This window comes from Triturus cristatus, chromosome 10, assembly GCF_964204655.1.
Source record: "Triturus cristatus chromosome 10, aTriCri1.1, whole genome shotgun sequence".
Taxonomy (NCBI): Eukaryota; Metazoa; Chordata; class Amphibia; order Caudata; family Salamandridae; genus Triturus; species Triturus cristatus.
In genome coordinates this window covers 307,146,588-307,162,502 of record NC_140593.1, presented here as the reverse complement: position 1 = coordinate 307,162,502, position 15,915 = coordinate 307,146,588, and the positions used below count along the sequence as shown (strand labels likewise).

General features: G+C 45.9%; 1 protein-coding gene across 1 annotated transcript; it reads right to left on the bottom strand.

Annotated features, from left to right (window-relative positions):
• Positions 1 to 8,948: 8,948 nt before the first annotated feature.
• On the bottom strand, positions 8,949 to 14,215 carry LOC146789353 (zinc finger MYM-type protein 1-like). The gene is made up of 2 exons (XM_085630073.1): positions 13,040 to 14,215; positions 8,949 to 9,272 (listed from the first exon to the last, which is right to left on the bottom strand). Exon 1 carries the CDS (start codon positions 14,144 to 14,146, stop codon positions 13,079 to 13,081), a length of 1,068 nt encoding a protein of 355 aa, XP_085486199.1. The 5' UTR covers positions 14,147 to 14,215; the 3' UTR covers positions 8,949 to 9,272; positions 13,040 to 13,078.
• Positions 14,216 to 15,915: the final 1,700 nt, after the last annotated feature.

The window sequence follows — 15,915 nt, the reverse complement described above, 5'->3', positions numbered from 1 at the left end:
TCCAAAATTAGCACGGTTGACCAAGTTTTTAGATTCCAGCTAATTAAATGGAAAGAAGTCGTCATAAAAAGGGGTAGCCTTTATGTCGCCTTTGTAGACCTTAAGGCCGCATTCAATGTGGTGCCTAGGAATAAGTTATGGTGCACATTAGATGATTTAGGGGATCCCAGACCGCTCCTCAAAGTATTTTCGAGGCTCCACCTCGACACCGTTGTACGAGTTACACAGGGGAGAAATGGGGAAAATACTGATCCCTTTAGGGTTGAAAAAGAGTCAGGCAAGGAGGTATCCTCACTCCCACATTGTTCCTGCTGTTTATAAATCACACGACTCCCCAGTTCTTGGGGGAGTTAAAATACTCATTTTACTATTCGCGGATGATACTTTATTAGTATCAAAATCCCACAAGGGCCTAGAAACTCTTTTGAGCAAGTTTCATTCATTTTGCCTTGATTATGGCCTGGCACTCAATGCGAGAAAGACAAAATTCATGGTCATCCACTCTCTTAGAGGTTTCAGAGGATCACTAAAGCTGGAAGGGGAGGAGTTGGAGAAAGTACTAGATTTTAATTATTTAGGGATTCGCCTCTCTAGCGCAAATACTAGGAGTACTCAAGTCACCAAAAGTACCCTTATATTAAAACATAGGCCGGCAGCCATCCGAAAATGTGCAAACAAGACCTTGTTACACCCAATCTCCCCTCTCCTTGAGGCTTGGAGGGCCAAAGCTGCAGCTTCCTCTATATATGGGTCATAACTTTCGGGCCGTGTCAATTCAAACCCTTTGGAGGTAGCGGAAAATACATTTCTAAGAGCGGCCCTTAAACTGCCCCAAGTTACGCCACTGATCTTTAAGCATGACCTAGGTCTTCAGCCTATTGTCTCCGTAGCACATCTGAAACCTATCCTGTATTGGCTTCAGGTGTGGTCCACCCCTGAGCTGACAGACTACAAGGTGGGATTAAGAGATGTTTTAGACAGAGCACGGGGAGGAGTTTCGATACCCTGGTTGGATTATATAAAGCAGACCTTGTGCTCTATGAATTGACATGAATATTGGTTGTCCCCTGAAACTATTACATCCTCCGCAACAAAGAAACTGGAGGCCATTTATTGGGAGCTTGAGATAGCTACATTTTCCAAACAGGTAGGCTTGGGCCAAAAGCCTGTTTTTTTTAGAATTCAAGCCAACCTTGTACTTTGGAAATTATATGAATGATATCAATCTGCCATTCACAAAAGCACTTTACATAAGGTTCAGGTTAGGTACACTACCTCTTCCTCCCTTTACTGTTAAATGGAATGGTAACCAGGGAGGAAGTAAAATGTGTCTTGTATGTGGATGTGCTGAAGAAACAGACAGTCATCTTCTCTTTTTTTGTTCAAGGTATTATAAGCTGTGTTGGCGTTGGATTGGTCTCTTGTGCCGTTTTTTAGGTGTAACCCAATATAGGGTAGTGTTAAGATTATGTAGAGTGGACTCGTTACAGGTCATTGTCTTTTCCATTTCCAAATATCTGTAAAACATAAGGCCAAGTTGTCAAAAAATTGGTCCTTTTACCTTCACTACAGCCGTTGCCAAGCCTTAATGTGATTTTCTTTTTTTATTGTAAACTATGTATTTATTGTTTTTAGAACTTCTGATTTTATTATTATAAGTTAGTTGGAGCACTTGCACCTTTTTTAGGCTGTCATTCGAGACAGGGTATAGCGAGTAACCTTAGTTGTATCTGTCAAGAATTCCTGTCATGCGAGGGGAGGAAAACGGTAACCAGCGAAAACGGACTACATCTCTCAGGATGCTTAGCAGTTGAGAGGTTATGTAAACAGGAGAGCTGTTACATAACTCAAGGAAAACACGCCCTTATGTAAACAGGAGAGCTGTTACATAACTCAAGGAAAACACGCCCTTATGTAAACAGGAGAGCTGTTACATAACTCAAGGAAAACACGCCCTATAAAGGGAGGAACCGGGAGGTCCAACGCTGTCGGATATTGTGTTTACACCGACGTACCTGCTTAGTGAAGAGCAGTGTTCCGGAGTGGTGCTCCAGTAAGGCAAGAACGGAGGTAGGTCGAGTCGTTACTCCCTGGGCCGTGTCTTGCCCCATCGTCACCTGTGAAGGACCCGGAAGCTCCACCGGATAACCATTGAGCTTCGCTTTTTGACTCGGCTGAGTCAAAGCGCAGTGGCGCTTTTGCTGGTTGGAGTCGTAACTCCCAGCCCGACCAGAGATACAGGGACTGCCAGCTGTAACGCACACCAGGAGGTGTTTGCCGCGTTACAGACTCGGAAGTCCACAGGATCGATCGAGCGGCTGCTCTCGGTTCAGTCTTCTTTGCTTGTGATTGGGGTATCGGTGACGCATCACCAGGAGGTGACTCCGCGTCCCGGTGCAGTCTGAGGAAGAGGTTGAGCGGCTGCTCCCTTCAGGTAGAGACCCCGGCTGGGTGTTTCCCTGACTCCTCGATTCTCCCCAACACTCTTCGTGCCCCTCACAGCCTACCGATTGGCGTTGTCGGCCATTTCATTTCTGCCCTCTGTTGGCATACGCCGGGATCGGCGTATATGCAGAGGACGGTTAGGACCATCCGTGCTGTGGGCTGGTAACGTACTTAGCCTGGAGGATTCCAGTGACTATAACCTTTGTTTATTCCTTGTATTGTTTATGCCTTCATTAAAATAACTAAACCTTCACAAGTGGTTGCGTTCTCATTATCGTGTCTGTTAAACGATCCTGAGACGTTCAGGGCGTTACAAAATATCCGACCGTAATAACACTAACTGTCTCCCGGTCGATAACAGACATGGCAACACTTGATGATGTGTTGGCTGCTTTAGCGACCGTGCAAATTGAATTGGCTGCCTCCAGGCAAGAAACAGCCGATGTAAAAGCCAGACTGGATGCTATCCAATTGGACCCGCTCACGCCCAGCACCTCCCTCACGAACCAGGCCCCTGCGGTAGTAGTGGAAATGCCGGTAGCCGTCCCCTTGGCAACACCAGAGAGGTACAGTGGGGATCCTAACACAGTGCAGGTATTCCTCACACAAGTGGCGCTACATTTATCGTGCAAACTTAGGGCGTTCCCCACGAGTCAGGCTCGTGTGGCTTTCCTTATATCCTATTTGGCTGGAAACGCGGCACAATGGGCCGTACCTCTGGTGAGCAGGGACGACCCCATCTTATGTGATTGGGGTGCTTTTCGCGAGGAATTCCTGAAAGTCTTCGACAGAAGGGCTGACTCGTACACGGCGGACCGTGAAATGCTTGAGTTGAGACAGGGATCCAACGACCTGGTGCAGTATCTCAACGCGTTCCGAAGGCTGGTTGCGGAAACCAAGTGGCCTGTTGCTAAACAGACGGCGCTCTTCCATCACGGGCTGTGCGATGAGCTCAAGGACGCCGTGGCTCATATTGACCCACAACCCAAGACATGTGAGGGTCTTATCAACCTGGTATTACGGCTGGAACATAGGCTAAGTGAAAGAAAGGGGGATCATGGGAGAAAAGGAAACTCCCTTCCATCCTATGTGACAGTGGGAAGTCCTGAAACTTCCACCGCATCCAAGGGAGAACCCATGGACATCGGCGCAATACGAGCGAGCCTCACAGCCACGGAGAAAGAGTCATGCCGTAAACAAGGATTGTGCCTATATTGTGGCAAAAAAGGCCACTACGTACGTGAATGCCCTGCCAAACCGAAGACGTCACGTTTTCGGGCCAACCGGTCGGTAACAGCCGTGGTGGACGTACCGGCGGAAAACTAGAGGACTCCCAGACCAAAGAAGGGGCATCTCGGAGTCGCTCATCCATCCCTTCACTTTCCAACTCGGTCACTAAGGGACAACGACACCTGTTTCTCACGGTGCACGTGGGAGTGTATGACCAGTGGATACCCGTTGTGGCCATGGTGGATTCAGGGGCCACTGGCATGTTTATGGACCACAACGAGGCATGCAGGCTAGGGCTAGTGCTTCTTCCCAAAGCTGTACCCGAAGACGTCTATGCTGTAGACGGAAGGCGATTGGTGACGGGGCCCATCGGGCAGCACACGGGGGTCCTTCCGATGAGATGTGGGAGGAACCATTTGGAACAAATCGATTTTAACATCATCCGAGCGCCCCATTATGGCGTCATATTGGGATTGCCGTGGCTACAGAAACACAACCCCTCTGTGGATTGGCCAACACATCGCATCGAACTGACGTCACCGTATTGCATCCTGCATTGTGGAATAAGACCGGAATCCCTTGACGCAGATGAGAGCGGGAGTCAGACGGTGGCTACAGCGGCAGAAAAAGATGTGGCTCTCCCCCAGGCTTATCACAGTTTTGAGGATGTATTTGATGAGGTGAAGGCGGAAGTGCTACCACCACATAGACAGTTTGACTGCCAGATCGACCTGGTGCCAGGGGCCAGCGTTCCCAGCGGCAGGCTGTATGCCCTGACGGAGCCTGAAAACGTGCATCTCCGGGGGTACCTGGATAAACTCCTCAAGCTAGGATTCATCCGCCCGTCCAAGTCTCCGTCCGCCTCGCCACTCTTCTTCATCCCGAAGGCTAATGGGGAGCTGAGAGCCTGTGTGGACTTTAGGGCATTGAATGCGATAACCGTAAAGAATCGGTACCCCTTGCCTCTCATCAGTGTACTTCTGGAACAGGTCAAGAAAGCTCGTATCTACACCAAGTTGGATTTGAAAGGGGCCGACCATCTGGTGCGCATGAGGGACGGAGACGAGTGGAAGACCGCCTTTAAGACCAGGTTCGGCCTTTTTGAGTACCTCGTCATGCCGTTCGGTCTGTGCAACGCCCCGGCAGCCTTTCAGTACTTTTTGAATGAGGTATTCAGAGAGGAGTTGGATATCTACGTGGTCGTATATATCGACGACATCCTCATCTATTCGTCCAGTGTGGAGGAGCACGTACACCACGTCAAAGCTGTGCTCCAAAAGCTGAGGGAAAACATGCTGTTTTGTAAACTCAGCAAGTGTGACTTCCACGTCACATCCGTGGAATTCCTCGGAGTGATGCTGAGTCCAGAGGGACAGGAGATGGCAGAACGAAAGATCAAGGCGGTGAAAGAATGGCCGGTGCCCCAAAGCGTGAAGGACGTCCAAAGTTTCATTGGCTTCGCCAACTTTTACAGGCGGTTTATAGATGGATTTTCAGGATTGGTGGCCCCAATCACACAGCTACTGAGGAAGTCCAAGGAGTTTGTCTGGTCCCCTGAAGCGAACAAAGCCTTTGAGGCCCTGAAAAGCGCCTTTGGTAAGGCGCCGGTGTTGGCTCACCCCGATCCGGATCTCCCCTACTTGGTGGAAGCGGACGCATCGGTTGTGGCGCTGGGGGCCTCTTCTCAAAAAGGCTTAGCTCAAAATTAATATGAAAAGGTGAGTAAGTGAAGGGATGGGTGGATGGCTGAATTAAAGATTGAATAAATGGATAATGAGAGAGGATGGATGGATTAAGTGAGCGGAAGGATGGATGAGAGAAAAGGTAAATAGCTGGATGTATGGGTGGAAGGGTAGCTGGATGGGTAAAACGGTGGATGGATGAGTGAAAGGATGGATGAGTGAAAAGGTGGATGGATGAGTGAAATGATGGATGGATGAATTGATAAGTGCAAGGGTGAATGGATGGACGGAAGAGTGAAAGGATGGATGGGTGAGTGAAAGGGAGGGTAGGTAGACAAAAGGATGACTAGATGAGTGAAAGGCTAAATGGATGAGAGAAAGGATGAATAGATTAGTGATAGGGTCAATGGATGGATTCATCAGTGGACGAGTAGATGGATGGGTGGGTGGATGGAAGGATGGCTAAGTGAAAGGGTCGATGGAGAGAGAACGGGAGGATGGATGAGTAAGGGTGGATGGGTGGAAGGATGAGTGACTGGGTGGATGGATGAGTAAGTGAAAGGATGGCTGGATGGGTGAAAGGGTAAATGGCTGGATGGATGAGTGAAATGATAGATGGAAGGATACATGATGGATAGGTTTGCAAATGGTTGAATATGTTTGGATATAGCTGGGCTTACTTATGTACTATTGCGCGACCTCCTCTGATGTGTCTGTAAAACTTACCCATTGTCCTGAATTTTTACACTCACCGTCCTGAATTTGCACCAATGCCAGTTGGTCACCCTACACACACGCCCAAACCAAACATTTAAAACGTGGAAATAAGACATTGACAAATGAATAGTTCTTGTAGTAAGTCAGTGTTAAGAATGACACGGAAAGAACTGCTGAAGAGACATTTTTGTTGAGACGTAATATATTTTGTTGGGGAACAAGCGCAAACCATTGTGCAGGACCGTCCCTTCTTCCAAGGCCCGCGGGGTGTTCGTCATTCAAGAACAAGGAACCACCAGGACACGAAGGCCAAGATAACACGGCTGAGGCAGCGGTTCATTCTACAGATTGCAATGAACACAACTATCGCCCTGTAATGGGAAGCCAGACGCGTACTTTGGATGCACAATGCGTGCCAGGCCCGATTAACACACTGGACACGAAGGGTGAGTTCGTGTGCACAGTCCGGCAGGTCTGCTTTCACGTCTTTGTATTCACGTCTAGCGGAAGGGACTGACGGCATGCAGACTCCCGGCCAAGCCAATCCTTACAGAACTAGGCACAGAAACCGCATTGTTCTCCCAGGCCAGACCATTTTAAGTAACATTCTGAAAACGTTCTCACCCTGCCCCTGCAGAGTTTCAAAATTAAACAAAGATAAAAGCACAGAAAAAATATATATAAAAACCTTCAGTAGCTATTACTTTTTTTTTCCTTTTTCATTTTATGAAAGAATTAGCCCTCTATCATTTAAAAATACATAGTAACAAGTGTGTTTTAGTTAACGTGTATTAGTCATTAGCAACATAGGGATGTGGACCCAACAAGCAGAGTTCCTTCATAATATTCTTTCAGTCCCAATGCACGTAAGGCCAAACTTCATTTTGGAGAGGCATTTTAAATTCAATGGACTCCGATAGGAGATTGAGGACTCTGCATTTCGTGTATGAAAAGTCGTTTTAGCCTTATTTTTTTTATAAGTATTAATCTCCCTTTTTTGGCCCTGTGTACCATGTTAAAAACCATGGTATGCACGATGATTCCTACCTGTGTAAAATTGATCCTCCCACCCGGCGGAGGGGGAAGAGGGTCCCCGAGTCGTCTATATCCTAGATATTCATCGGCTGTCATCGAACTAAAGTAGGGAGCCCTGGGGGCAACCTGGCAGCGCCGCGGGGGCTAGAGGCTTGTGCCCATGGTAGCCATTCAAGGATGCTTTACAGTGACAATTGAAGCAGCGCGAGCGCCCTCTGCTCTACGGGGGGGGGGGGCGGCGCCTAGAGGCAGGGACTTTTTAAGGCTTTTGGGGGCCCCTGTTCGTGACAGCTTTGACACCATTTCAGCTATTTCATGCCCTCTTTGGTCAGGTCACTGACAATGCACTGGCACACTTGTTCAGATACCAAATGTGCTTACACCTAATATTCAGGGATAGAGACGTGTTTTCAATTTTGTAACACAGCCGCAGCTGCCTAGCATTACTGCAAATGATCTCTACGACATCCTCACATTTCTCACATATGAGGTCCTGTTTTGCTCTAAAAGAAACTTTATGGCTGTTGCATGAAACATAAAGGCAACATCTCACACACCACTCACATTAAACATAAATTACTACAGTTTAAAACAATACTGTTTAACGATTATTCCATGTCATATGGACACGACTCTCTGCAGAACAGAGCTGGCTCTATCAGGGGGCCCCTTAAAGTCTGGCGCCCCGGGCCAGGGCCCACTTTGCCCATGCCTTAAAACCTCTTACCTGGAGGAATCATGAAGAATGCCGAGAAGGACGGTGATGAAACAGCACAACCGTACTTAGCGAGAACGCCTTCCACTGGGTGCAGTATGTTCTGCAACTCGGTACTATAGAATGCATATTCTAAACCAGGCGTTAACGTTTCGCACCTATATAATGCACCAGCCTTAGAAACGAAAAACGGTCTGGGCGTATTCACTATGCAGACAGCGCGCACAGCAGGACTCAAAAGCAAATCGTGAAAAATACAACGAGTAATGATGTCCAGCGCTCTTCAGAGGTATTTTTTGCGTGTCTCCGATTGGAGGCGGAGCCGTGTCCTAAACCACCTGACCACACCCTGCAGGAACAGAGCACCGAGGAAGCGCCTCACTAGCTTTCAAGACCGGCTTCTACTGCGCTGCAGCGCTTGGCAGTCGATATTCCAGCCCCATATTGCCCCGCAGCCACTGCATGGATATAGGGACAACGCATGTCATCCGATAACTATAGCGACGTTTAAACGGAGAAACTACACCAGGGGCGGTGGGTGAGATTTTAAAGTGGTGGGGCGCAAACGAATTAGCATACAGCACCGTAGCGAGCGAGCGCAGCGAGCGTGCCTGAACCCCAAAAGGGGGGTTTGGGAGGGTTACCCCCCCCAAGAAAATTTTGAAAAAAAAAAAGAAAAATCGTGCATTTTCAAGCAAATTTGAGAAAGCAGGAAGGTTAATAAAGCAATTGTGAAAGTGCAGTTATTACATTACTAGATGGCATAACATAGGTAGCTGCTTATTCAGTATTACCACAGAGCTTCATACATTCTGTCCTATTATGCTCAGGTGCTGAATTCAGACTATAAGACTCATGGAAATCTCAGCTCTAAGAGTAGAAGAAGTTGCACAGCAGTGTAATGGTTGCCAGGCTCGTTCCGCAGGAGCGTCAGGAACTTGAAGAAAAGTCCACAGTCTTCCCCTACGGCCTTCCGACTCTATTAGACTCTAGAGTAACGAATGGCACGCAAGGGGAAAACAGGGAAACAAAACAAGGAAAGGCGGGGGAAGAAAAACAGTCTTACAACATACTGAATATTAGACTCTAGAGTAACGAATGGCAAGCAAGGGGAAAACAGGGAAACAAAACAAGGAAAGGCGGGGGAAGAAAAACAGTCTTACAATATACTGAATATAAAAGAGGCAGCGCAATGCGCTGTTACCGTGATTCTGGTTGAGCTGAACTTTGTACACACACTTCACATAGGTCCACGCAAGTACCCCAAATATAAATGGTATAAAGCAGTGTTTCCCAAACTGTGGTCCGCGGACCCCCAGGGGTCCGTGACACATTCCCAGGGGGTCCTCAGGCAGTAATTTTAAAAGCACAAAAAAGTTCCTTGTAGAATCAGCAGTTTTCCAGCAACAATAAAAGTGTCAAGATTACGTCGGTGATTAATGTACCTGCTGGAGAGAGATGAGAGTTGTGTCAAGTGGCAGCTTTGACTTATCTAATGTAGCACAGAGGGTTAATATGCCTACTGCAAAGAACGTGTACCATGCATTTTGAAAAACATTTTTTATGTGCCTAGGTTAGTGGGTTACTGCTTTAGTCACAGATTCTTTTGTTACTGTGCAGTTCATAAGTGACAATAGTAATCTAGCACAGTGACCTATAAACTGTCATCAAAGAGCTGCTTGCAAGCTGCATGATACAAGTTAGAAACATATGTTTGTTTCAAGTCTTTCATTATCCTAATCCTGCTAAAAAGGTTTATTTGGGTGGCAATACATTTTTATTGTTAAAGTCAATGCTAACCACTGTTATGTTCTGAATCCTGAGTTTGTGCTTCTCCAGACCAAGCACTCTTTAAAAATGCCTACCAGTATGAATAACATGTGAATCCTACACCCTGTAGTCGCATTTGCCTTATGTAACATTTTCTATACACTGATTTACACGTAGGAATCATTGTCTCCATGGGGCAGATTTGCAAGGAAATTGACTGTGTGTGTCGCAAGCCATTTGGCTGCGCCGCACTGAGTCACTTTCGAAGCACAGGGATGCGACATATTTACAACAATATGTTGCATCTCTGTGCTTCCCCTGTGCTGGCGCACAAACTGCTGCCATGCACCTGCACAGGCACATTTGCACCATGGTGCAAGGATGCCTGTGTCATGGGGAGATTGTTTACATGCAGGAAGGGTTACTTCCTGCACATAAAGAATCAGAAATGGCGTTTTTCAACTTCTAAGTGTGCTGCATTAGCACACATAGAACTTGCAAAACGTCATTGTTTTACTGATTGTTTATGTGCAGGAAGGGACACCTTCCTGTACATAAACAATCACCAGAGGTAATATCCTGTTTCTATGCGTGCTGCAGAATGCAACATGCATAGAAAGAGGAGAAATTAATACATTTCTCCAAGTTGCCCCTCCCTACGCCTCCCCTGGGGTGGCGTAGCATTCAGACACATTTCCAGATTTACGATTCCTCGTAAATCTGGAAATGTGTCTGGTTCCATTTATTTATTTATTTAAGAAGCTTATAAAGCGCGCAGCTACCCCCGAGGGGGTGTCCCGGCGCTGTAGACCTAAATGCTTAGAAGAGAGAAGCTTAATAAGAGGAGAACAACCAGGTTTTCAAGTTGCTGCGAAAGAGGGATTCTGAAGGGAGAAACCTAAGCTCAAGTGGTAGGTTGTTCCAAAGTTTAGCCGTCATGACGGTAAAAGATCTACCGCCCATTCTGGAGCGACGGAAACGAGGAACCGTCAAAAGGCGAAGGTCATTAGACCGCAGAGCTCTAGCTGATTGAGAAAGCACAAGTCTCTTTCTCAAATAACCTGGGCCTGATCCATTAAGGGCGCGGAAGGCAAACATCAGCATCTTGAACTGAATACGACGAGAAATGGGGAGCCAATGCAACTGCTTGCGGTACGACGCAACCGACTGACGATAGGGGATATTGCCAATAAGTCTTGCCGCCGCATTCTGAACGATCTGAAGACGTCCAATTAGGTACAGAGGAGCTCTGGCATAAAGGCTATTGGCATAATCCAGATGTGAAGTGATCAGGGCATGAATAACAGTTCTACGAGCATCCAAAGGCAGATATGGGAGGATCTTCCTAATCATGCGCAGCTTCCCAAAACATGCTGCCATGACCTTATTAATTTGAGCCTTACAGGAGAGATCCTTGTCAAATTGAAAGCCCAGGTTGCGAGCTGTTAGAGCAGGTACAGGAGGGGGGTTGAGCACAGATGGCCACCACAGAGTGGCAGGAGGGATGGATTTCTGATTAAAAAATAAGACCTCAGTCTTATCGGTGTTGAGTCTGAGATGGTTGGCAGACATCCAAGAGCATATGTTGCTCAAACACTTGCGAAATCTGGCGAAGCTGGAATCTGAGTGATCACTGAAGGAGAACATAAGCTGAGTATCGTCAGCGTAGGAGATCACCCTAATACCCCAAGACTCCACTATCTCGGCCAGAGGTGCAAGATACACGTTAAAAAATAGGGGACTGAGTGAGGAGCCCTGAGGCACCCCACATAAAAGGGATTTACTCTCTGATACAAACGGGTTAAGAAGGACTTTCTGGGTGCGTCCGGTAAGAAAGGAGGTAATCCAAGCTAAAGCAGAGCCTCCCAGTCCAAACTGCATTAGACGATCCAGTAAGATTTCATGAGAGACTGTATCAAATGCGGCGGATAGGTCGAGGAGGACCAGCATGGCCTCCTCTCCCCTATCCACACACTCACGGATCGTTTCAGAGACCTCTAAAAGAGCAGTCTCCGTACTAAAGCCAGTTCTGAAACCTGATTGTGAATCATGCAGTAAAGAGTTGGTTACTAAGTACTCTGCCAATTGTAGCTGCACAGCCTTTTCCAGAACCTTCGCAGGCTTGGGTAGAAGGGAGATGGGTCAATAGTTACAAAATTGCATAGGATCCACATCCATTTTCTTCAGAATGGGAACTAATAAAGCCTCCTTCCAAGCAGAAGGAAACTGGCCCGAGCGCAGTGAGGTATTCCAAATGGAAAGGAAAGGACCAATCAACAGAGGGGCCAAATTACTCATAATTTTGGCAGGAACAGGATCAAGAGAAGAACCCGACTTACACTGAATGAGCAACTTAAATGCAGTCTCAGTGGTAAGTTCTTTAAAATGGGTTATGCGTGGGAACACCCACAGCAACACTCATGGAACGTCCCTTTCACGTAAAGTGCTGTGTGCAATTGGGCCATATTTACAAGACCAGGAAAAGTCACGCAGGGTTGCTTTTCCTGCCTTGGAAATATGGGGCACTAAAATGCGTCACCGGTGCATCACTTTTTGTGACGCACCTGTGGCGCAAGGGGCTTGTAAATCTGCCCCTATATGTGTGTGATTTAAGGTGCTCTGACATCCTTCAATGGTATGAGAGATGTTATAAAACAAATTAAATACATGTGACAGAGGGGCTATGGAGAGATGAGAGGCACTGTTGGAGGAGGATAATATGGGAATCATTGAAGAACCCCAACAAAGATTGTCATATCCTGGTGCATAGTAAGGTCATCATTTACTACTCTTTAAAAGCTGATACAATTCAATATATAATGATAAATTTGTTGTAGACTGCACCATTGTTTCCTAAATTGTCTTGGGGGGAGAGCCTCCCAAAGCCCCCTTTGTAGTGGTCAGGCGCACTCACTGCACTAGGTGTGCACTGTATGGGGACTGGTCTGAAAACATTTGCCAGGGCTGCTTTGGGTTTCCAGTCTGGCCCTGGCAGGAGTCTCATACTGCGAAATAAAACCAACCATTTAAAAGTTAGTCATGGAGATGCAGCGCTAACCCTCCTGTTTTTTGCAAATTCTTTCAATATAAAATACTAAAATCCTTAGTAATTCGAGTATCCGTTTTGTGTGCACACGTGTGTTTATTGTTTTCGAATTACTGTTTTAATGTTTGAAATTTAAGTCATACAAATTGCTTGGGGGTCCCCGGCTTCCAGTGGTGACTCAATTGGGGTCCTCAGGAGTAAACAGTTTGGGAACCACTGGTATAAAGGTTTTCGCAATTTGCCAAGGGGAAAGGTTTGATAGGCAACACAAGCAACGAATCGTTCACCCTGCGGGAGACAGGTCCGGCCAGTGAACAAAGGTGAGCAAATCTGTGTAGTCTCCAAATAGAACAAACACTACAAAACTTTTAAAAACAGAGATAACAATGCATTTCTTACCTCAATCAGAATTTTTTGTATTCAAACAAGTAGCAGCATTCACTTTTTGTAGATGAAATCCGCACGTCTCTCTTTCAGTGTAGCAAACTTGTCAATTACTTTCATGTTGAAGTCCGGTATCTTTTGGACTAGCTTGCTCTCTACAGATAGCATCGCCAAAGCATTTAGTCTTTCCTCTAGCATGGTGTTCCTGAGGAATGTCTTTATGCGCTTTAAGGCTGAAAAACATCGTTCAGCTTCTACTGTTGTCATTGGAGTCGTAATCACAATTTTTAGTAAAGTCACTGTCTCTGTAAGTGAGTTTTCCATATGCAGTTTATGAATTAAACTCAGCAAAGTCAAGGCGCTTGTGGCCTTCCGGTACACAGGCATTCCGTAGAGTACAGTTAACTCAGTTCTCAGCTGCTCTTTTTTGAGCATAGGATACGCTTCCACAGCCTGATTCAGAGCACGCTCAGGGAAGGATTCATCATATTGTGCAAACTCTTTACTTTGCAATAAAGTCGCACTCACCAAATGTTTTGTGAACGAAAAGCGTTCTTTCGCCTGCACAATTACAATGTCACATATCTCCTTTCCAATTCGAACCAGAGAGGTGATGTTTTGTCTGCGGTTTGCAAAAACAGAATGCTGCGGCAGTTTGCTCTCTAAATCTTCAACCCCATCTCTCACTTTCATAATCTGTTGTACAAATGCAGATGTATTGGCTTTCACAGAGACAGTATCTAGGTCTTTTCTTTGCAACTGATCGTATAACACATCAACAGGAATCATTATGTCATGAAATAAAAACAGTAAGAACTGAAACTCTTTGTCTTGTAGTGTTCTAATAAAGCCATGGGCTTCATTCTGACTTGTGTGATCAAAGTCTGCTCTGGATGCTATGGCGACAAAACATTTCTCAAGGACCTCCCTCCGTTCAAAGATTAAGTTGACTGTACGAATGTGAAAGTTCCAACGAGTTGAGGATCCCCTTGGTACGCTTTTGTCCACAATCTCATGAAGGGCTTCTGTTCTTTTGGGGGAACGTGTGAAGAATGCTGCTATGCCTCCGATATCCTGAAAGAAGACTCGTGTCTCTCTGATCTTTGATACCGCCTGTTGCATAATAAGATTGAGTTGGTGGGCGAAACAGTGCACAAAATGAGCATTAGGGTACACATCTCGAATTCTCTTCTGAACTCCACTAAGGCTCCCACTCATTACGGATGCACCGTCATAGCTTTGTGCGATAAGCTTTTGTTTTTGAGGCAGGTCCGGGAAAATTAAGTCCAGTTGACACAGTATTGCTTCAGTGATGGTTGCTGCACTAGAGTCACTTAAATGCGTGAAGCCATAAAATCTTTCCACAATGTTTCTGTCACTGTCAAGGTACCGAAACACTAACACGGACTGTGTTTGAGTGGACACATCAGTGGTGTCATCAGCCTGAATAGCCACAAAGTCTGTGTTTCGCAACTCTTGCACAATATGGCTTCTTATAATTTCGAGCATACAGTCAAGGAGTTCATTTTGTATTGTATTAGAGGTGCCCTTAAAGACTGTAGCATGTGCTAAATGTCTTTCCAAATCCTGGTCTATGGTTGACATTAAATCCACTAGGCCTCGGAAGATCCCGGGTTTTGAGGAAGTTTCTGATTCGTCATGGCCTCGCAATGCCAGTTCGAAAGCACCACAGAAACGAATGCAATCAATGATCTTGGATAGATTTTGTCTGTTCTTATCAACAGCTTCATTGTGTTTTTGAATGGATTTGCGATACGCATCATTTATCTGCTGCTCAATTGGTGCGTCTTCCCCCAACATTCCCAGTCTTGTCAGGTTTTCCAGATGATTTCTTGTGAGCGCATGCTTCTTTATTTTTTCAGCGATGTGCTTCAGGTCGACCATTCCTTGCCGTGTCCAAGAAAAGTCACCGCCAAACAGCAAGCAGGGGAAGCAGAACAGAGAATTTCTTATAGGGCACCCTGTAAGCCAATCAGCTTTTGTGTACCAGGCATTTGAGAATGTACGTTTTGACATTTTTCCTCTGTCCTGGTTAGTTTGCTGTAGGTTTATTTCAGGCTGATGAGGTCCCAATTGTTTTAACTGTAGTTTTTGTTCAAGTGGCCGTGACTGGAATGACTTTGTAATCAGCTCTTGTACTGTATTCATGATGGGGTGTTGCTGGCCTTACCAATATATATATATATATATATATATTAAAGAAACCTGCCAATAATCAAAGTACAACGTATAAGGTGCAGTGCAATAATATGAAATTTCAGTATAAATACATTATACATATATCTTGTGCATTATCCTAATACATCTCAAATGACTGCTAAAAATAGAGCCGTACTGCCTCCTGCCTCTCTGTGCCATAGTGGTTGCTGGAGGCACTGAAAGACACTGCTTGAGGGCCTTGAGAGTGACCACAGACATAGCTCTAACTACGATGTAAAAAAATATATAGCATCAGTTTCCTTACCTTTAACACTGGTGTTTGCTGGGTTGTAGCCGGGGTCGGGTGAGAGAGCAGCAAAGGAGGTTGGGGTCCTCTTGTTGTTTGCTGGAAAATTGCCCCAAAATGCGGTAATGTTTCAGGTTGTCAGGTGCTGAAAATGAAAAGATAACAATTTATTTTTGAAACAGTGGGTAATGAAACAAAGACTGTGGGGAAAAAACACAGAGCAGTCATTTTTCACTTCACAAACAGTGCAGAAGAAACCAAACCAGACTGCTACATACAGTTCTAAGTGTAAAATGTAATTACGCATATAAACACATTGGGTAACAATATACTGACACACACACCTCAATGCACAGCAGTTCAGCCACTTGCAAAGCAGTGGGCACACATAAGAGAACAATGCACAACTATGTGTACATGCTGT